The 14,710-nt window shown below is 40.6% G+C and overlaps 1 protein-coding gene and 1 long non-coding RNA gene across 2 annotated transcripts; one reads left to right on the top strand and one right to left on the bottom strand.

Annotated features, from left to right (window-relative positions):
• The first annotated feature begins 418 nt into the window (after nt 1–418).
• On the top strand, nt 419–8,569 carry LOC101172589 (arachidonate 8S-lipoxygenase). The gene is made up of 14 exons (XM_023958814.1): nt 419–593; nt 742–943; nt 1,033–1,114; nt 1,492–1,614; nt 1,696–1,799; nt 2,349–2,515; nt 2,628–2,771; nt 2,963–3,166; nt 3,242–3,328; nt 3,407–3,576; nt 7,029–7,150; nt 7,260–7,360; nt 7,565–7,735; nt 7,903–8,569. The coding sequence occupies exons 1-14, from the start codon at nt 444–446 to the stop codon at nt 8,080–8,082; spliced, it is 2,007 nt and encodes a 668-aa protein (XP_023814582.1). The 5' UTR covers nt 419–443; the 3' UTR covers nt 8,083–8,569.
• Nucleotides 4,297–6,886, bottom strand: LOC105354815. The gene is made up of 4 exons (XR_002873905.1): nt 6,574–6,886; nt 5,399–5,473; nt 5,030–5,083; nt 4,297–4,952 (listed from the first exon to the last, which is right to left on the bottom strand). It is a non-coding gene; the product is annotated as an uncharacterized LOC105354815 (long non-coding RNA).
• Nucleotides 8,570–14,710: the final 6,141 nt, after the last annotated feature.

Below are 14,710 nucleotides of genomic sequence, written 5' to 3'. Positions count from 1 at the left end.
TAAAGGGCTGAGTCTGACTTTCACTTTTTCCTAGCCTCTTCTGTAGAAATAAACCTCTCCTTTGTTATCTCACAGCTCAGGTGACACATTTCTGAGCTTGACACTTTCTCAGGTTTTCTCTTATCAAATGTACTGACCAATGATTGCTTCAGTTTTCTGAAGAATCTCACATGCTGAGGCTGTTAAAACATTTTGAAAGTTTCATCATCAGAAGCATGTGCTGCGCGTCACAGAACATGCCCACAACCCTGCCTTTAAAAGAGCGAAGCCTCTGTGAGGAGCTGTATCTGCAGAGCAGTTCTTCAGAGGACGTGTTTGCTTCGATTCTAAGAGGTGAGACCTGCTTTTTAAAAAAACCTGAAACATAGCAACAGAAGTGTCTCATTGATCTGTTTCTTGTTTGGTTCTTGAAGCCTGTTAGGATTTTTTTACTGAAAGTAAAAATGACTCTGGAGTACCAAGTGACCGTTTCTACCGAGGACGTGGCCTTTGCTGGGACCATAGATGACGTGTACATCACCCTGGTGGGCCAGGATGGCAGCAGCAAACACGTGAAGCTGGATAAAAGCAAGTTTGCCTTCCATAAAGGAGATGTAAGTAGAAAGCATTGGTGTGTGTTTAAGAGCGCCCCCTGTCTCTGCCACTGCTGTCAAAGTCTGCAGCTCTGGCAGAAGTTGTGGTTCTGGAGGAGGCAGAAAAAAGAAGAGATGAGGTGATGAACAAGTTTTCTCCCAAATCCAGGTATCCACCTTCACTGTGACCTGCTCTGAAGACCTGGGACAGCTGCTGGAGATCCATCTTGAAAAACAGGGAGGCATCATCATCAAAGACAGTTGGCTCCCTGCAAAGGTGGAGGTGGAGTCTCCTGATGGAAAAGTCTACAGTTTTCCCATCTACCACTGGTTAACAGACAGCAAGAAGCACTTCTTCAGGGAGGGGGCAGGTCTGTTCCTCTCACATGCACTTTGCTGTCCACATGCTGTCCTCCAGAATGATCTGACCTGCTTCTGGGCTTTTCTTCTCTGCTCTCAGCTGTGCTGGACTTCCAGGAGACAAATCCTCAGATGATCAAGACGAGGAAGAAGGAGCTGAAGAATAAGAAGAATCTCTACAGGTCAGAGTTCAGATCTCTAAAGACATTTTTTTATTGCTATGCTCCATCATGATCTTAGCTCTGATAAAAGGAGCCACAGCTCCTCCTACTGTTCACTGCATAGAAATACACTGAGAAGCTGATCACAGATCAGGGCTTTAGATGTGTAAACTATTGAAACTTTATAATTGATTCAGAATCAAGAAATCACCATGGCAACATCATCAATTAAACACAAAAGCTCAACATTTGCTCTCAAATTTAACCTTCAAAACTGACACATGAAGTGATCAATCTGCAGCCGTCTTTGCTGTTGGCCGTGTCCAGGTCCCTCTGGGATCAGGACTCCTCACAGCTGGCTGACCTTCCTCTGCTCTCTGCTGTTCTGTTCTGCTCAGGTGGGCCGTTTACAAAGAGGGAACTCCCCTCTGCATGGAGGCAGATACCCTGAAGTCTCTGCCCCCGGATGACCGCTACCCCTTCACCAGGGAACTGGAGTTTGGCTTCACAGCAGTGGCAGCGTAGGTGTCTGCTTGCTGATGGTTGGACATGTCAGAGTGACTTTGAGCTCAGGAAGTGACTGTAATGTTCTCACCCTGCAGGCTGGCAAAGCTGGGTTTGGAGGCGTGGTCTCATTGTATAGACAAGTGGAACAGCATGAGCGACATTGAAAAGCTTTTCGAGTGTCACGTGACCTCCATGTCAGGTACTCTCATTGATTCTTACAGAAAAAGAAATCTTTCCAAATACCATCAGAGATGTTACGGAGATGAGCAGTGCAGTTTTTACGCAGATGGAGAGAATATTTGTGACAAAAAGGCGCTCTTTCCAGGAACCACAGCTCTAGGAGGTCATACTTCAATAGAGATTATTATAGTAACATAGAGAGTAACAAAAATCTGGTCAAGAAAGATGAATCCTTCCTTGAAATCTGTTTGGAATTGGATGGGACACAGTTGATAAAGAGCTTGACCAATTTACAAAAACAAAAGCTCTGACATATATTCTTCACCGTGGCAAATCTTACGTAACGTCTAAAATTATAAAACAACTTAAAAACCTCCCCAAATTTTCTGTATTTCAGTTGTGTGATTGGTTTTTAGATGCAAAATATCTTTGCAGTGACAAACATTGTGTTTGAATGGATGTTTTTCACCCAAAATAAAGACAATATTCTTTTTTTTTAAAGATTTCACTAAATTTTAACAGCAATGTGTTTGGAGAACGCCTTATTAAAACAGATTTGTTTTGTCAGATTACGCCATGAAGCACTGGAGGGAGGACGCCTTCTTTGGCTACCAGTTTCTAAATGGAGTGAACCCGATGATGATCCAACGCTGTAAAACTCTCCCATCAAAGTTTCCTGTTCCCTCGAACATGACCTTCAGCAAGTCTCAGCTCACTCTGCGGACTGAAATGATGGTAACAAGCTCCTGACACGCAGCAGACAGATTCTTTTCTGGTTTCCACATGAACGTGGTGCTAAAATCAACCCCTGAGGGTAACAGCGTCATCTTTCTTCCATTCACAACAGAAAGGAAACATCTTTCTGTGCGACTACAACATTCTGGATGGGGTGGAAACAAACACCATCAATGGGAGGAAGCAGTTTCTAGCAGCTCCCTTGGTCCTGCTCCACAAGAATGAAGATGATGAGATGATGCCTATTGCCATTCAGGTGAGTAGAAGCTTCAGGAAGGTTTCCTCAGAAAAAGACATTTGAATTATTTCAACAAAAAGCTACAAGAACATGGCAGTTGGATAAGAAAGAGGACTGGAGTCAGATATCTTTGTTGTTCTCTGGCAGGACCAGGAGGCAGATCCTCCATGGATTTAATCATCACATGACACTTGTTGATTTCTCTGCAGCTAAAACAGAAACCAGGAAAGGACAACCCCATCTTCTTCCCCACGGATTCAGAGTATGACTGGCTGTTGGCAAAGACGTATGTGAAGAGCGCAGACTCCAACCTGCATGAGCTCAACTTTCACCTGCTGCGCACTCACCTGCTGGCTGAGGTGTTTGCGGTTTCTCTGCAGCGCAACCTTCCCAGAGTTCACCCTGTTTACAAGGTACCTGAAGCTGATCCGTCACCATGTTGATGTACTCTTTCTGGGTCTTCATAACTCTTCCTGTCTCCCTTTCAGCTCCTTATCCGTCACACACGCTACACCCTGCAGATCAATTTCTTGGCTCGAAAGTCGCTCATCTCAGAGAGTGGAACTATTACCCGGGTGAGTGAACTGCAGAAGATTTCTTCAGCATTTGTGGGTAATCAGAAGTCTCTAACTTTGCTTTGATTGCCTGTTTAGTACACAGCATCTGGTGGAAAGGGCATGCTGACCCTCTTGGACAGGAGTGTCTCCTCCTTGACCTACAGATCCCTCTGCATACCTGATGACATTGCTGATCGCGGCCTGGAAGATGTGCCCAACTTCTACTACAGGGACGATGGGCTGAAGCTGTGGAACATCATGCACAGGTTGGTAGTTTACATAACTCTGATGCAACATTTAGAAGCTTCTGCTACAGGTTTGCCTCCTTCATCTGCAGTAGGACATCATACATTTACTGTTAAAGCTTGTTGAACAGGTGAGTTTAACATGAATAATGTTGAGAATCCTTGTTGGATTATGTGGAGAGTCAAGAAGGTTCTAGAATGGATCATATCCAAACCTGCAGAAATCACAAACACCACCAAAAAATAAATCACTAACTAATCTATAGGATGTGTTTTTGGACCCTCCCTACACTGAAAAAAAAGACCTGTTGGATTGACATAAAAAAATCATGGACATCGGTTGCGCGCAAAAAAATCATGTTGAACCAATATAATTATTGCACATAATAAAATCATGTTCTACCGTAATGAATGCTTCTTTGTTTCTGCACCTAATAATTTTACATAAACAAACAAGATTTTATTATGTCATTTACCATAATTTTTTCAAACATTTAAAACACTATTATTTGTTTGAAATTACCTACATAGTTCATTTAATTTATAAATTATTTTAAAAACATTTAAATTGAAAAATAAAATTGCAATTGCAGATTATTATTTAAAGCAAATACTTTCTTGTGCATTATGACAATCCAATGAACATATGACACTGAACACAAATTTCAGATTTAACTTTTTTATTATCTAAACTTGAAAAATATGTTTACAGTGTAGCAAAAAATGACAAATCAAAATAAATTGGGCTTGCTATTTTTATTAAACAGAAGATAACAGAGCCAAAGCAAACAGCTGGAATCCCTTCTTAGGAAAAAGTTAAACTATTTAAAGGTCATTTTAGTCAAAGAGTCGGATTTTTAAGCCTGAAACCTTAGACACCACTTTGCCTTACAACTCTAATACAGTTTTTTTTGGATTACCTCAAAGTTGTGTGACGGAATGTCCAAGGGAGAGAACCCAAGAGCAGGAAGAACGACCCAAATCCAATAGTTCACTCGAAGGGGCTTTAATGCCAGAGAACCATAACACCAGAGCGTAGAACGAAGACGCTCCGACACAGAAACAAGATCAGACACTGCATAAATAGACAAACCAATCAACATAATACAGAACACCTGTGACCAGCAGGAGAGCTCAAGAAGGGAAGGGCCTCCAGGAGATCATAGCAGGAGCAAAGTCACGGGCCCCATGACAAGGTGTTTCTGAGATGAGGATGGTAATCAGATTTGTGCTGTAAATAAGGCCAAAAAAGCCTTGGCAACTGCCACTCAGACACTTGGTGGGTCGACCACCACAGCCTGGGAGATGTGGACCACGAGAATGTCCTCTTCCTCACCACTGCCAGTTCCCACCGTGGTGTCCTCGATTGCCTCCTGGATTGCTGCATGGTCTTCATTCTAAAGAACACAGAAGATATTTGTGTGCACAGTTCACATTTGAAGTTTAGTTAAAGCGTCTAGATTACACAACTCACCTGTACTTTGAATAAACCCCTGAACTTGCTTATATTGGCGAGAAGTTCAGCAGTCTGAAATACAAAGAGTCAAAAAAATTTAAATTCACATGAAAACTTTGGAAAAATACAATTCTTACCCTTGGCTCATCAATAAATGTTATAGTTAATGTGTTAACAAAATCATTATATCCTTAGTGTCATGTTAACAGAGGTAGTGGGATAACTGATCAACCATCAATTTCATTATTTATTATGTATGTATCTCTCTGCATAAAAGGTGCGTGTAAAGAGTAGGGCTGGCAATCTTGATTACCTCCCGATTCGATGACAATCCAGGAGACAATAATTCCAATAATATATAGTAAATGCATGGTGAGGGGGACCCACCTGACTCAGTGAAGACTGGAGCATGGACCCCAGCATGATCAGGGAGGAGCAGTTGGAAGTGTTGTGTGATGAGCTCTGTAATCAGGACAGAGGTTTATTAGTTAAATTTCAAATATATAGAGAGAGTGAGACTTCCACAGCTTTGTTGTATCATTTTAATAACTAAACATGCATTGGTTTGAAATCAATAGCTGCAAAAATATTCTGAAGAAATTAGACCAGAAAGAACATTAGACAGCTCCTCCCCCCACAGGATTCAAACCAGGCTTATGAGAACCCGCGAATTTTGAAATGGAAACTGCAAAACTAAACTAGCAGATCGGGAGTGGATAATCCCCCCCACCCATAAAGGATTCCCATATGAATTTATCACAAATGGGAGGAATATGTGAAGTAGGATTACAGACATTATTATAAGGCTGTAAACTTTTTACTACACATTATACACTTGTTCCAAAAGGACATGAATATTTTCACTCCATTAAACTCTCAAAGCTAAAATAAAAATATGTTCAGCATCATAGAATGAAAACAAAGCTCTGATTGAAACCAAAGATCTATGTAAACTGGACACACCAAACGCATTCTGTGCACGAGACGCGCACGGAAAATGATTGACAGCTGACTGAGACAGAAGTGCGGTGCTGTTTGCTGGTCAAATAATGCTGTCCTTAAACTAGCTCATGGTGGAACGGTATGGAAAAACTAAATAATGACAATAGTAATGATAGCTTTTCACATTTTCCTTCAATTTCGGTCTCCACAACGCAGAATATAGCAAAAAGAAATCCACTTAGTGACGATGAAAATTCCCCTGGCAGTTTCTGCCTGTGGAAAAAAAAACGCCGTACCCGCCAGCGCCCACTGCCCTCTGTCAAAAGCGAATTCCTACGGCATAACTACTCACCACTCTTCCCCGTACATCATTTGAAATCACCGCGTTTACAGCTGAATTTGCCTGTGACGTGAAAGTACAATGTACCGCGCACACACCTCCCCCTACCTGCCGTCCGAGGGCTGCTGCCGGCAGGGACAAAAGTGGCGCGCAGAGCCTTAACTTTGATAACTACGACAAAAGTGGATTACAAAGCTCTTCCCCGTGGAAAAAATAACACTAATGATACATTTACGCCTTCCACTTTCTTAAATTAATTTGTTAGAGTAAATTAACTTACCTTTTTTAAGTTCCTCCAGCCAGAGCAGGTGCTTGTAGCTTCTCTAAAATGGCTGACTGCAAAGTTTCCCCTCCTGGAATTCTTCTTCACCGATGGGGTTTACTTATCCAAAATTAAGGGGCAAAGGATCAAGCATAACTATTTCATGTTTTGTCAACATGATTTAAATATATAAAAGTAACACAGCAAGAAATGATGTGTGATTTTCAAGATTATATTATGTTTCGAAGGTAAACATAATTTGTTCATATTAAACAAACATGTTTACTATTTGTAAATTGAACAACCCCACTTTTCCCGTTTTTTCAGTGTACACAAATAGGGAGAATAGGCAAACTTCACAAAGAAGCAATACGACTGGGATTAGAAAATTCAAATAATGACAAAACACAATATACTGGACTCAAACTTCAGGTGGAAATGCGTGTTGTTGACAGTTTGTGTTCTTCTCCAAGGTTTGTACACGACATCCTCAGCTTCTACTACAAGAACGATGGCATGGTCCAGAATGATGCTGAGCTGCAGAACTGGATCCAGGAGATCTTTGAAAATGGCTTTCTGAGACGCAGTGAGACCGGTGGGTGGATTTTATGAAGTTGGAGATAAATACATTCCAGGAACATCAGTTAATGGTTGATCTGATATTAACCGCTGTAAGTGAAAACGTTTTCCCTCCTAATCCTCAGGAATCCCACAGAAGTTCACCACTGTGGCTGAGCTGGTCAAGTTTGTTACCATGGTGATGTTCACCTGCTCTGCACAGCATGCCGCTGTTAACACTGGACAGGTGAGTCTTCATCATTTAAAAGAGATCCTGGTTTCTATGTGTGAGATTTCTGGAAACTAAGGAGGAAATCTTAGACTGAAATCATCAGAGCTTTACTTTCTTATGAAATTTACCTGGTATCCATCCTTTTCTTTAAAGTATCTGAAGTATATTTTTAATCAATAATCCTCTTGGCCTCTGATTCAAATGCTACTTTTACTGCAGTATGACCTCTACGGCTGGATGCCCAATGGCCCCTCCACCATGCAGGAACCCCCTCCAACCCAGAAGGGTAAAGCAGATGAAGCCAGATTCCTGTCCACTCTACCAGATGTTCAGACTACAGTACACATTTTGGCTACCATCTGGCTGCTCAGTATGCAGTCCTCTGACGCGGTAAGAGAACAGGGGTTATGATGCCATCTTAATTCTCTGAACCCTGACAACTTCAATCGTTGTTACCGTGGTGACACTCCAGAACCACCATGCACTGCTGGGAAGACCCAGTTTTCTTCCTGCTTTTGATAGAAATGTGTGACTGAAAATGTCTGTGTTCTCCACAGCGATACCTTCATGAGTTTGTAGAGGAGCATTTCACCGAGGACTTTCCGAAGTACAAGGTCACCATGTTCCAGGGAGATCTCATTAAGCTCAGTGAAGACATCAAGAGCAGAAATGAAAATCTGAGGTTGCCGTACACCTTTCTGGACCCAAAGCTGGTGGAGAACAGTGTAGCCATTTGAACTCTGAGAAACCAGTTTGTTTCCACAAATGGAGAGGCTTCAATTAAGACTTAGAAACTAAAGTAGCCGTTTTTATTTTTCACAGGTCTTTGCACATCCACACATTCCTACATTTTTCTGAGTTAGCTTTCGGAATTCCTACATAAGAATTTAATTTTTCCGTGTTTTTGTGTATGTGACAATAAACTTGATTCTTTCATTCTATCACAAATATTAAGAACAGAGACTACTTTGATGGTAATCATGGTGGATTGGTGTTCTAAGAAACATTTAGAAGTGCATCTGATGTACTAACAGTTTGTTCAGGATGTTTTGTGTCTTTTCTTAAAGACAGCTAGGACAGGCTCCACCCACTGAGAAACAGGGATTAACGGATGAATATTCGACATAAATGACCCCCCATTCCATCACCAATTTCTTATGGGTCATGTACTTATTATTGAATCTGTTCTTCTCTGTAAATGCTAAAACAATAAACTAATTAAACGATGATCCAAGTTTCTCTCAGCTTTTTGTCTAGTTTGTTGATAAGTGATTTTATTAAGTATTTGTTCTTTGTACCCCAATATCAACATGTGAAACCTCAGGATGACTTCACAGTAAAGAAAACTGTGAAGTCAACAGAACAATCAGGCCAAAAGAATGGATCAAGCAGACAACGGAGAACATACCGATCTCATCTACCATGTAGTCTCACATCAATGGTCACCATGACTAGAGTATTAGAGCTTTGATCAAAGCCAATCATGCTCTCTCCCAACAAGTCTCTAAACTGGCCAGCCAAGTTACCACCCTGCTTTCCATTCAGGCCTCTGCTACCACCCAACCAGTGGAGTGGAGTGGAGTGTGAGCAGCAACCATTCCTCCTGCGTCATCATGCGAGTCCCATTGTAGAGATCCTGAACCATTTTGTGGCGAGCCTAATTGCTGCCGAGGTTTCCTGTTAGTGGTCCACAGTGTTCCAGCAAACACAGTTTTCCCCAGATATTGCCAAAATCTACTACATGTGTAGATTAATGAGAAGAAAAGTCCTACAACTGGCAGAAGCCAAATTTTCCAGTAGCCCCAGTCGAGAATGCAATCTATCGTCAAGTTCTGAATGACCTGCCACTGTTTCTGGGTTTTTCCTGGCTAAAACACAAACCAACACAAAAAAACAGTTGCAAAACATTTGACTTGGAAACATCCCAAAGTATATTCATAGTATTTTCTTACATGAAGATTTGAGTATTTTGTCACTTAGATATAAACTAAGTCTCTTCATTCTCTGATCTGATCTGATCTCAGTAGGTTTTCTTGTCATCTACTGGTTAGCGTTGGTCATTTCATTGCTAGAATCTCAACTGTCAAAGTCAGGCTAGCTAAAGTTCTACTGTTCTGGACTCCAGCAAGCAAGTGAGCTGATGAGAGAAATGTGACCTAAAAAGCTGAAACAGCATCTTTACATCTGAAGAAGATGACAACTTCCATCCAGTTGAGATGGAGGCTTCTTAACCAAAGAAACAACAGTAGGACCACATCTTGGTCCTCAGAGTACTGGGTTGAGTCTGACTTTCACTTCTTCCTAGCCTCTTCTGTGGAAATAAACCTCTCGTTTGTTATCTCACAGCTAAGGTGACACATTTCTGAGCTTGACACTTTCTCAGATTTTCAGGTCGTCCTCCCACACAGATGAAGCAAACCCTGTTCCTGCAAGCAGCCTTACTCAGGCTTCAAGTTTCTTCTCAAAAAGGCCACCTGCTGACCCCTTTCACCACATGACAGTCCATATGTGTGAAAGACTGAGAGGCTGTAATCCAGTATGAAAACCATTTTGTCTTCAAAAACTGCTCCATCCAAGAGTTCCTGTAGGAATGTTTAAAGGTCACTTTCAGTCCATCATGAAGCTTCAGAGTCCACAGTCATCACATTTATGAGGAAACAAGCATTAAAGTGCAATCACCAATGACAGCTAATTGCTTAATTTTTTTGAAGAACCTTACATATACACTAGGGCTGGGAATCACTGGGTCCCTCATGATATGATACGATTTGCGGCACATTGCTCACGATAACGATACTATCACGATATGGTGATATTGTAATAACCTATATATCTCGTCTCTAACAACTCACGATATATCAAACTTTAAGAAAGAAGAATTTGAAAAACTGTTATTTGGAAAATATTTCCCCATTTAATTTTTAGTTTGCAAACAGAATGATAATAACCAACTTGTGTCCTATGGTGTAATGAATAACAGTGTCATGGGGCCTCTGTCAGTCACCTTCCCCCTCCCATTCCTGCTCGGCTCTGGATGCGACCAGCTGGTTCCACTCACCTCTTCATTATCCCACCTACTTAAGGAGATCCAGGACCTGTCTTCAACGCCAGTCCGTTGTTCCTCTCACGGAATCTTCATCACGAGTGTTCCATTGGGTCGCAGTTCACCAGCCTCGCTCTTCGTCCTCATCACGGATCCAGCTAAATCCTCAAGCTCGAGCTCCATCTGCCACAACCCTCCAGTCAGCTGCCACGCCACATCAAGAACTCTGTTACAGACTCTCCTTCAGAGAATTAAACCCTCTTACACTTACCTCTCATGTCCAAGTTACCTTCCGGGTTCCAGCGTCTGGGTCTATCTGAAATCCCGCGGGATCATGACAAACAGACTTTTGTGTAACATTGCTGAAATCAGTAATACTGTCTTTGACAAACAATGACAATTTTCATTTGGAAATATCTGTAAAATTTGGTTTAAATAATAGTGAACATGAACAGCAGTGCCATTATTTAGTGCAAAATTGCTGTAAACAGGATAAAAAATACATTAAAAATAAATAAGTCAAGTAGCTGCCAGGCACATTGGTATTAACTTTTGAAAAACAAAAGCATAGCCATTGCTTAATTAAAAAATAGCTGTGAATCAGATATTAATTGTGGGAAAAAATTAGTGTCTTTGTTAAAAATAAATGAGACCATTTAGTGCAAATGTGGTGTAAACAAAAATGAAATTCTCCCAGAAAAATAAAAATCAAGTAGCTTGGAACTTTCCTTTATTTCAATTTATTTGTTTAGAGGATAAGCCCCTTGAGATGTGTCATCTCGTTTTCAAGGGGGTCCTCAAAATACAACAAAACAAGCAAATAAATAAATAAATAACCTTATATTTATGGTATTTAAGAAATAAACTGCTTTCAAAAATAAATGACCATGGATAAAATACATGAAGATCTTAAAGTGCATCTAAAAGTAAACATCTTTGTGAACACCAAATTTGGGGAAAAGCTGCATATGATGTATGTTTATATGTTTATGTTTTTCTGGAGAACCACAGGCTTTTAGCACCAAGACGCCGCTCGTCTACCGCTGCTTTGACGAGAAGGGGGGTCTCTAAGTGCAGGAATGCCACTCTTTATGCCGTTTCCATCTCAGCCGTAGCTCTGGTCTGGGCGTACAGTGCAGGGATCCTTTTTCAGGGAATTTCAAAGCGTGGCTCTAATTCATTCAATAAAAACCTAAATCCCTCGTTCTCCACCTCACTGCAGGGATGGAGCCCGTTTTCCGTTTGTTATTGCCTGAGCTTTCGCAGAAGACGGTGGTAGCTTCACCTGGAAAAAGGTATCCGTGCTGGGCTGTGTCAGCTTCAGGCAGCAACAGCCACAGCTTTCTGATTTCAATCAGAATCATAAATCATTATATTATAATTGTTACACAAGAAGCTTGTGACACGACAAGTCTGTCTCAATAACTCTTTTGATAAACGTCCAAATGTGTCAACAAGTATCTCAATCATTCTGTACTAACACAGAGAGTGAACTACAAATGCATTTCAAAATAAAAAAATATAGCAATAAACTCTCAAAAATGAATACATTTCTAAATTTATATGAGCTGGTAATGAATATTTGTCAGCATATACATGCTCCAATTAATATTTTGTAAAAACTCCATTTTTATTTTATTTTTTTGTATGTTTTTCCCCATAATTTAAAAGAAAAATGAATTTAAGCTCTGAACATACTCAAGCTATTGTCACCAAACGTTTTGTACTGGTGACAGCAGCTTGAGTATCTTCAGAGCTTTTGACCACCTTTATTATTATTCATATCTCTTTTAAACTTTGAAAAAAAATATTTACAATGAAATGCATAGAAATGCATTTGTAGTTCACTCTCTGTTTTACTACAAAATGATTGACATACTTGTTGACACATTTGAACGTTTATCAGAAGAGTTATTGAGGGCGTAAGTCAGAATCTGTGAAGATCTTTCGAAGTTTACTGAACTGATATTTTTCTTATTTTCATGGTGACAATAATAACAATGAAAATGTCCCCTAATTTTATTTATGTTTTTATTTCACCCTCTTTGGTTATTGCGGGACAGTGAACCTTCAAAGTGTATCACAGAGACAAAAAGATGCGGAAGGAAGCGGCTGACAGACAGACGGCTCTCAGACGGAGCAGAAGAGAAGCTGCAGGAGAATCTTTGAACGAGTTTATGAACCCTGAATGGAGACGTGATTACAGATGTTTTAGCCCAGTGGACATTTCAGAAAAAAAACACTTCCTTTGCAGATATACCGGTACTTCTGTTGTGAGTTAAAGTGTTGTGACTTTTTGTGCTGTGAGTTATTGTGTTGTGTTGTGAGTTATTGTGTTGTGTTGTCAGTTATTGTGTTGTATTGTGAGTTATTGTGTTGTATTGTGAGTTATTGTGTTGTGTTGTGAGTTATTGTGTTGTGTTGTGAGTTATTGTGTTGTGTTGAATTGTAGTATGTTATTTAGTGTTGTGAAATCCAAAGTGTTGTGTTGTGACCCATCTGGGCCACCGTACTAACTTTTTGATCTGTGTTCATTTGTGTGCAGGTCCAAGGACATTACTTTAGAAGGGCTTTCTCAAAAAAACGGTTTGGTTGCTTCTGAGATTGGAGCCATTTCTGTTTCACAGGGAGGCAGTGACCTCAACTCTTTATGTTTTTAGCAAAACAACTTCAACTTGTTGAGAACCACCAATGATTGTTTTCATGTTAACTCTCAGTTTTCTTACAGTTCAACCCTCCTCCTTTATCCGGGCTTGGGACCGGCAGAGTGCTTGTAGAAAGACACTCTGGCAGAGTTTTGTGTGGGAAGCCGGAGCACCCGGAGAAAAACCCACTAATGAATGGAAGAGCTCGCTAATTTAAAACTATCATGTGTTTGCAGTTTTTTACAACATTGTCTTAATTTTTTGTCTTGTTTGGGTTAGTTTATTTTTAGCTGAGCTGTCACTAGAAGTACAGTGTACTATGTCAACGAGCTCATTTTCATTCTGTTTATAAGTCTTTAATTTATTTTTTTAGTTTATCTATCTTTTACTAATATTAAAGTACATTGTACTGTCAGTGACTTTATTCCCATTCTTTATATACTACAGTTTTTTTCAATTTTCTATACTATTCTACTTTTAAAACTTTTGATTACTAATACTATAGTACATTCTACTATGTCTGGCATCTTATTCTGATGCTGTAACATCATCACCTCCTTCTGGGGATCAAAGTCCTATTTTTTTTTCTACAGTATCTGTTTATACAATAACTTGAACACACGTGGCCCTGGGCTGAGGAGTTGATTCTAGAATTTACTTGAGCCAAAAAAAAAAAAAAATTACTTGAGCCAAGGGTGAAGCAGAATCTGTTCCAGACTGGGGCGCCTTCTTGGGTTTTGGATGAAGCATTGCTTCATAAAGTCTTTGCAGTCTTTGGAAAGGTTTTGCCTGAGTTGGAGCTTTTTCTCCATGAGTTTAGTTGAACTGAAGTTTTTGTTGTGGAGGCATTCAAACAGGACAATTCCCAGCTGCCACACTGTTGTGGGTCTAGCGCTGTACGTGTGTTCATACCACCATTCTGGAGGGGCGTGAATCTCTGTGCCATAAAAGGTGGTGTATTCTGAATGTGACTCTGTGAAGCAGCTGACTCCAAAGTCAATTAAACGGACTTGTGGGGCGCCTGAACTCATGTCTATCAAGATGTTTTCCACTTTGATGTCTCTGTGGAAAATCTTTTTGTCCTGAAGGGAAATGGCTGCTTTTACTAGTTGTTTTAAGATCATCTTGGCTTCTTTTTCTCCAAATGTATCTCTACACTCTTCAACGTAAGTCTGAAGATCCACGGCTGGCATTGGTCTCTCCAAAACCAGGATCAGCTCATGTGGCAGCACATACCAGTCTAGCAAGGCGATTGGTGCTCTGCTGCCAGCGGAGTGTGATGTTCCGCTCCTGAGTTTCAGCATCACAGCCACTTCCCCAGATATCTCTCTTCCCTCTTCATCCACGTGTTTGCAGTACTGGTATTTATTGGGGACGTGTTTGATGGCAACGTCCAAATGATCTGATTTGCGATAGCCAGCAAACACAGATCCACAACCTCCTTCACCGAGTGGATGCAGTTCTACATATTTAGCCTCAAATCTAAGCTTTGGGTTGTCTTCTTCAGCTGGGTTTCCTCTGAATCTTTTGTCCAGCGGTTGTTCCAGATAGCTTGCTTTTCTCTTTCTGTTATGATCAGGAATATAGAATGCAGATTCATCCTTTAGGGAAGGAAACTCAAGGTCCCTTCTTTTCTTTGTCGTTGTTACAGATTCTTTGTCATACTCAGAGATTTTC

This window comes from Oryzias latipes, chromosome 9, assembly GCF_002234675.1.
Source record: "Oryzias latipes chromosome 9, ASM223467v1".
Lineage (NCBI taxonomy): Eukaryota > Metazoa > Chordata > Actinopteri > Beloniformes > Adrianichthyidae > Oryzias > Oryzias latipes.
This window is presented reverse-complemented; position numbering and strand designations above follow the sequence as displayed.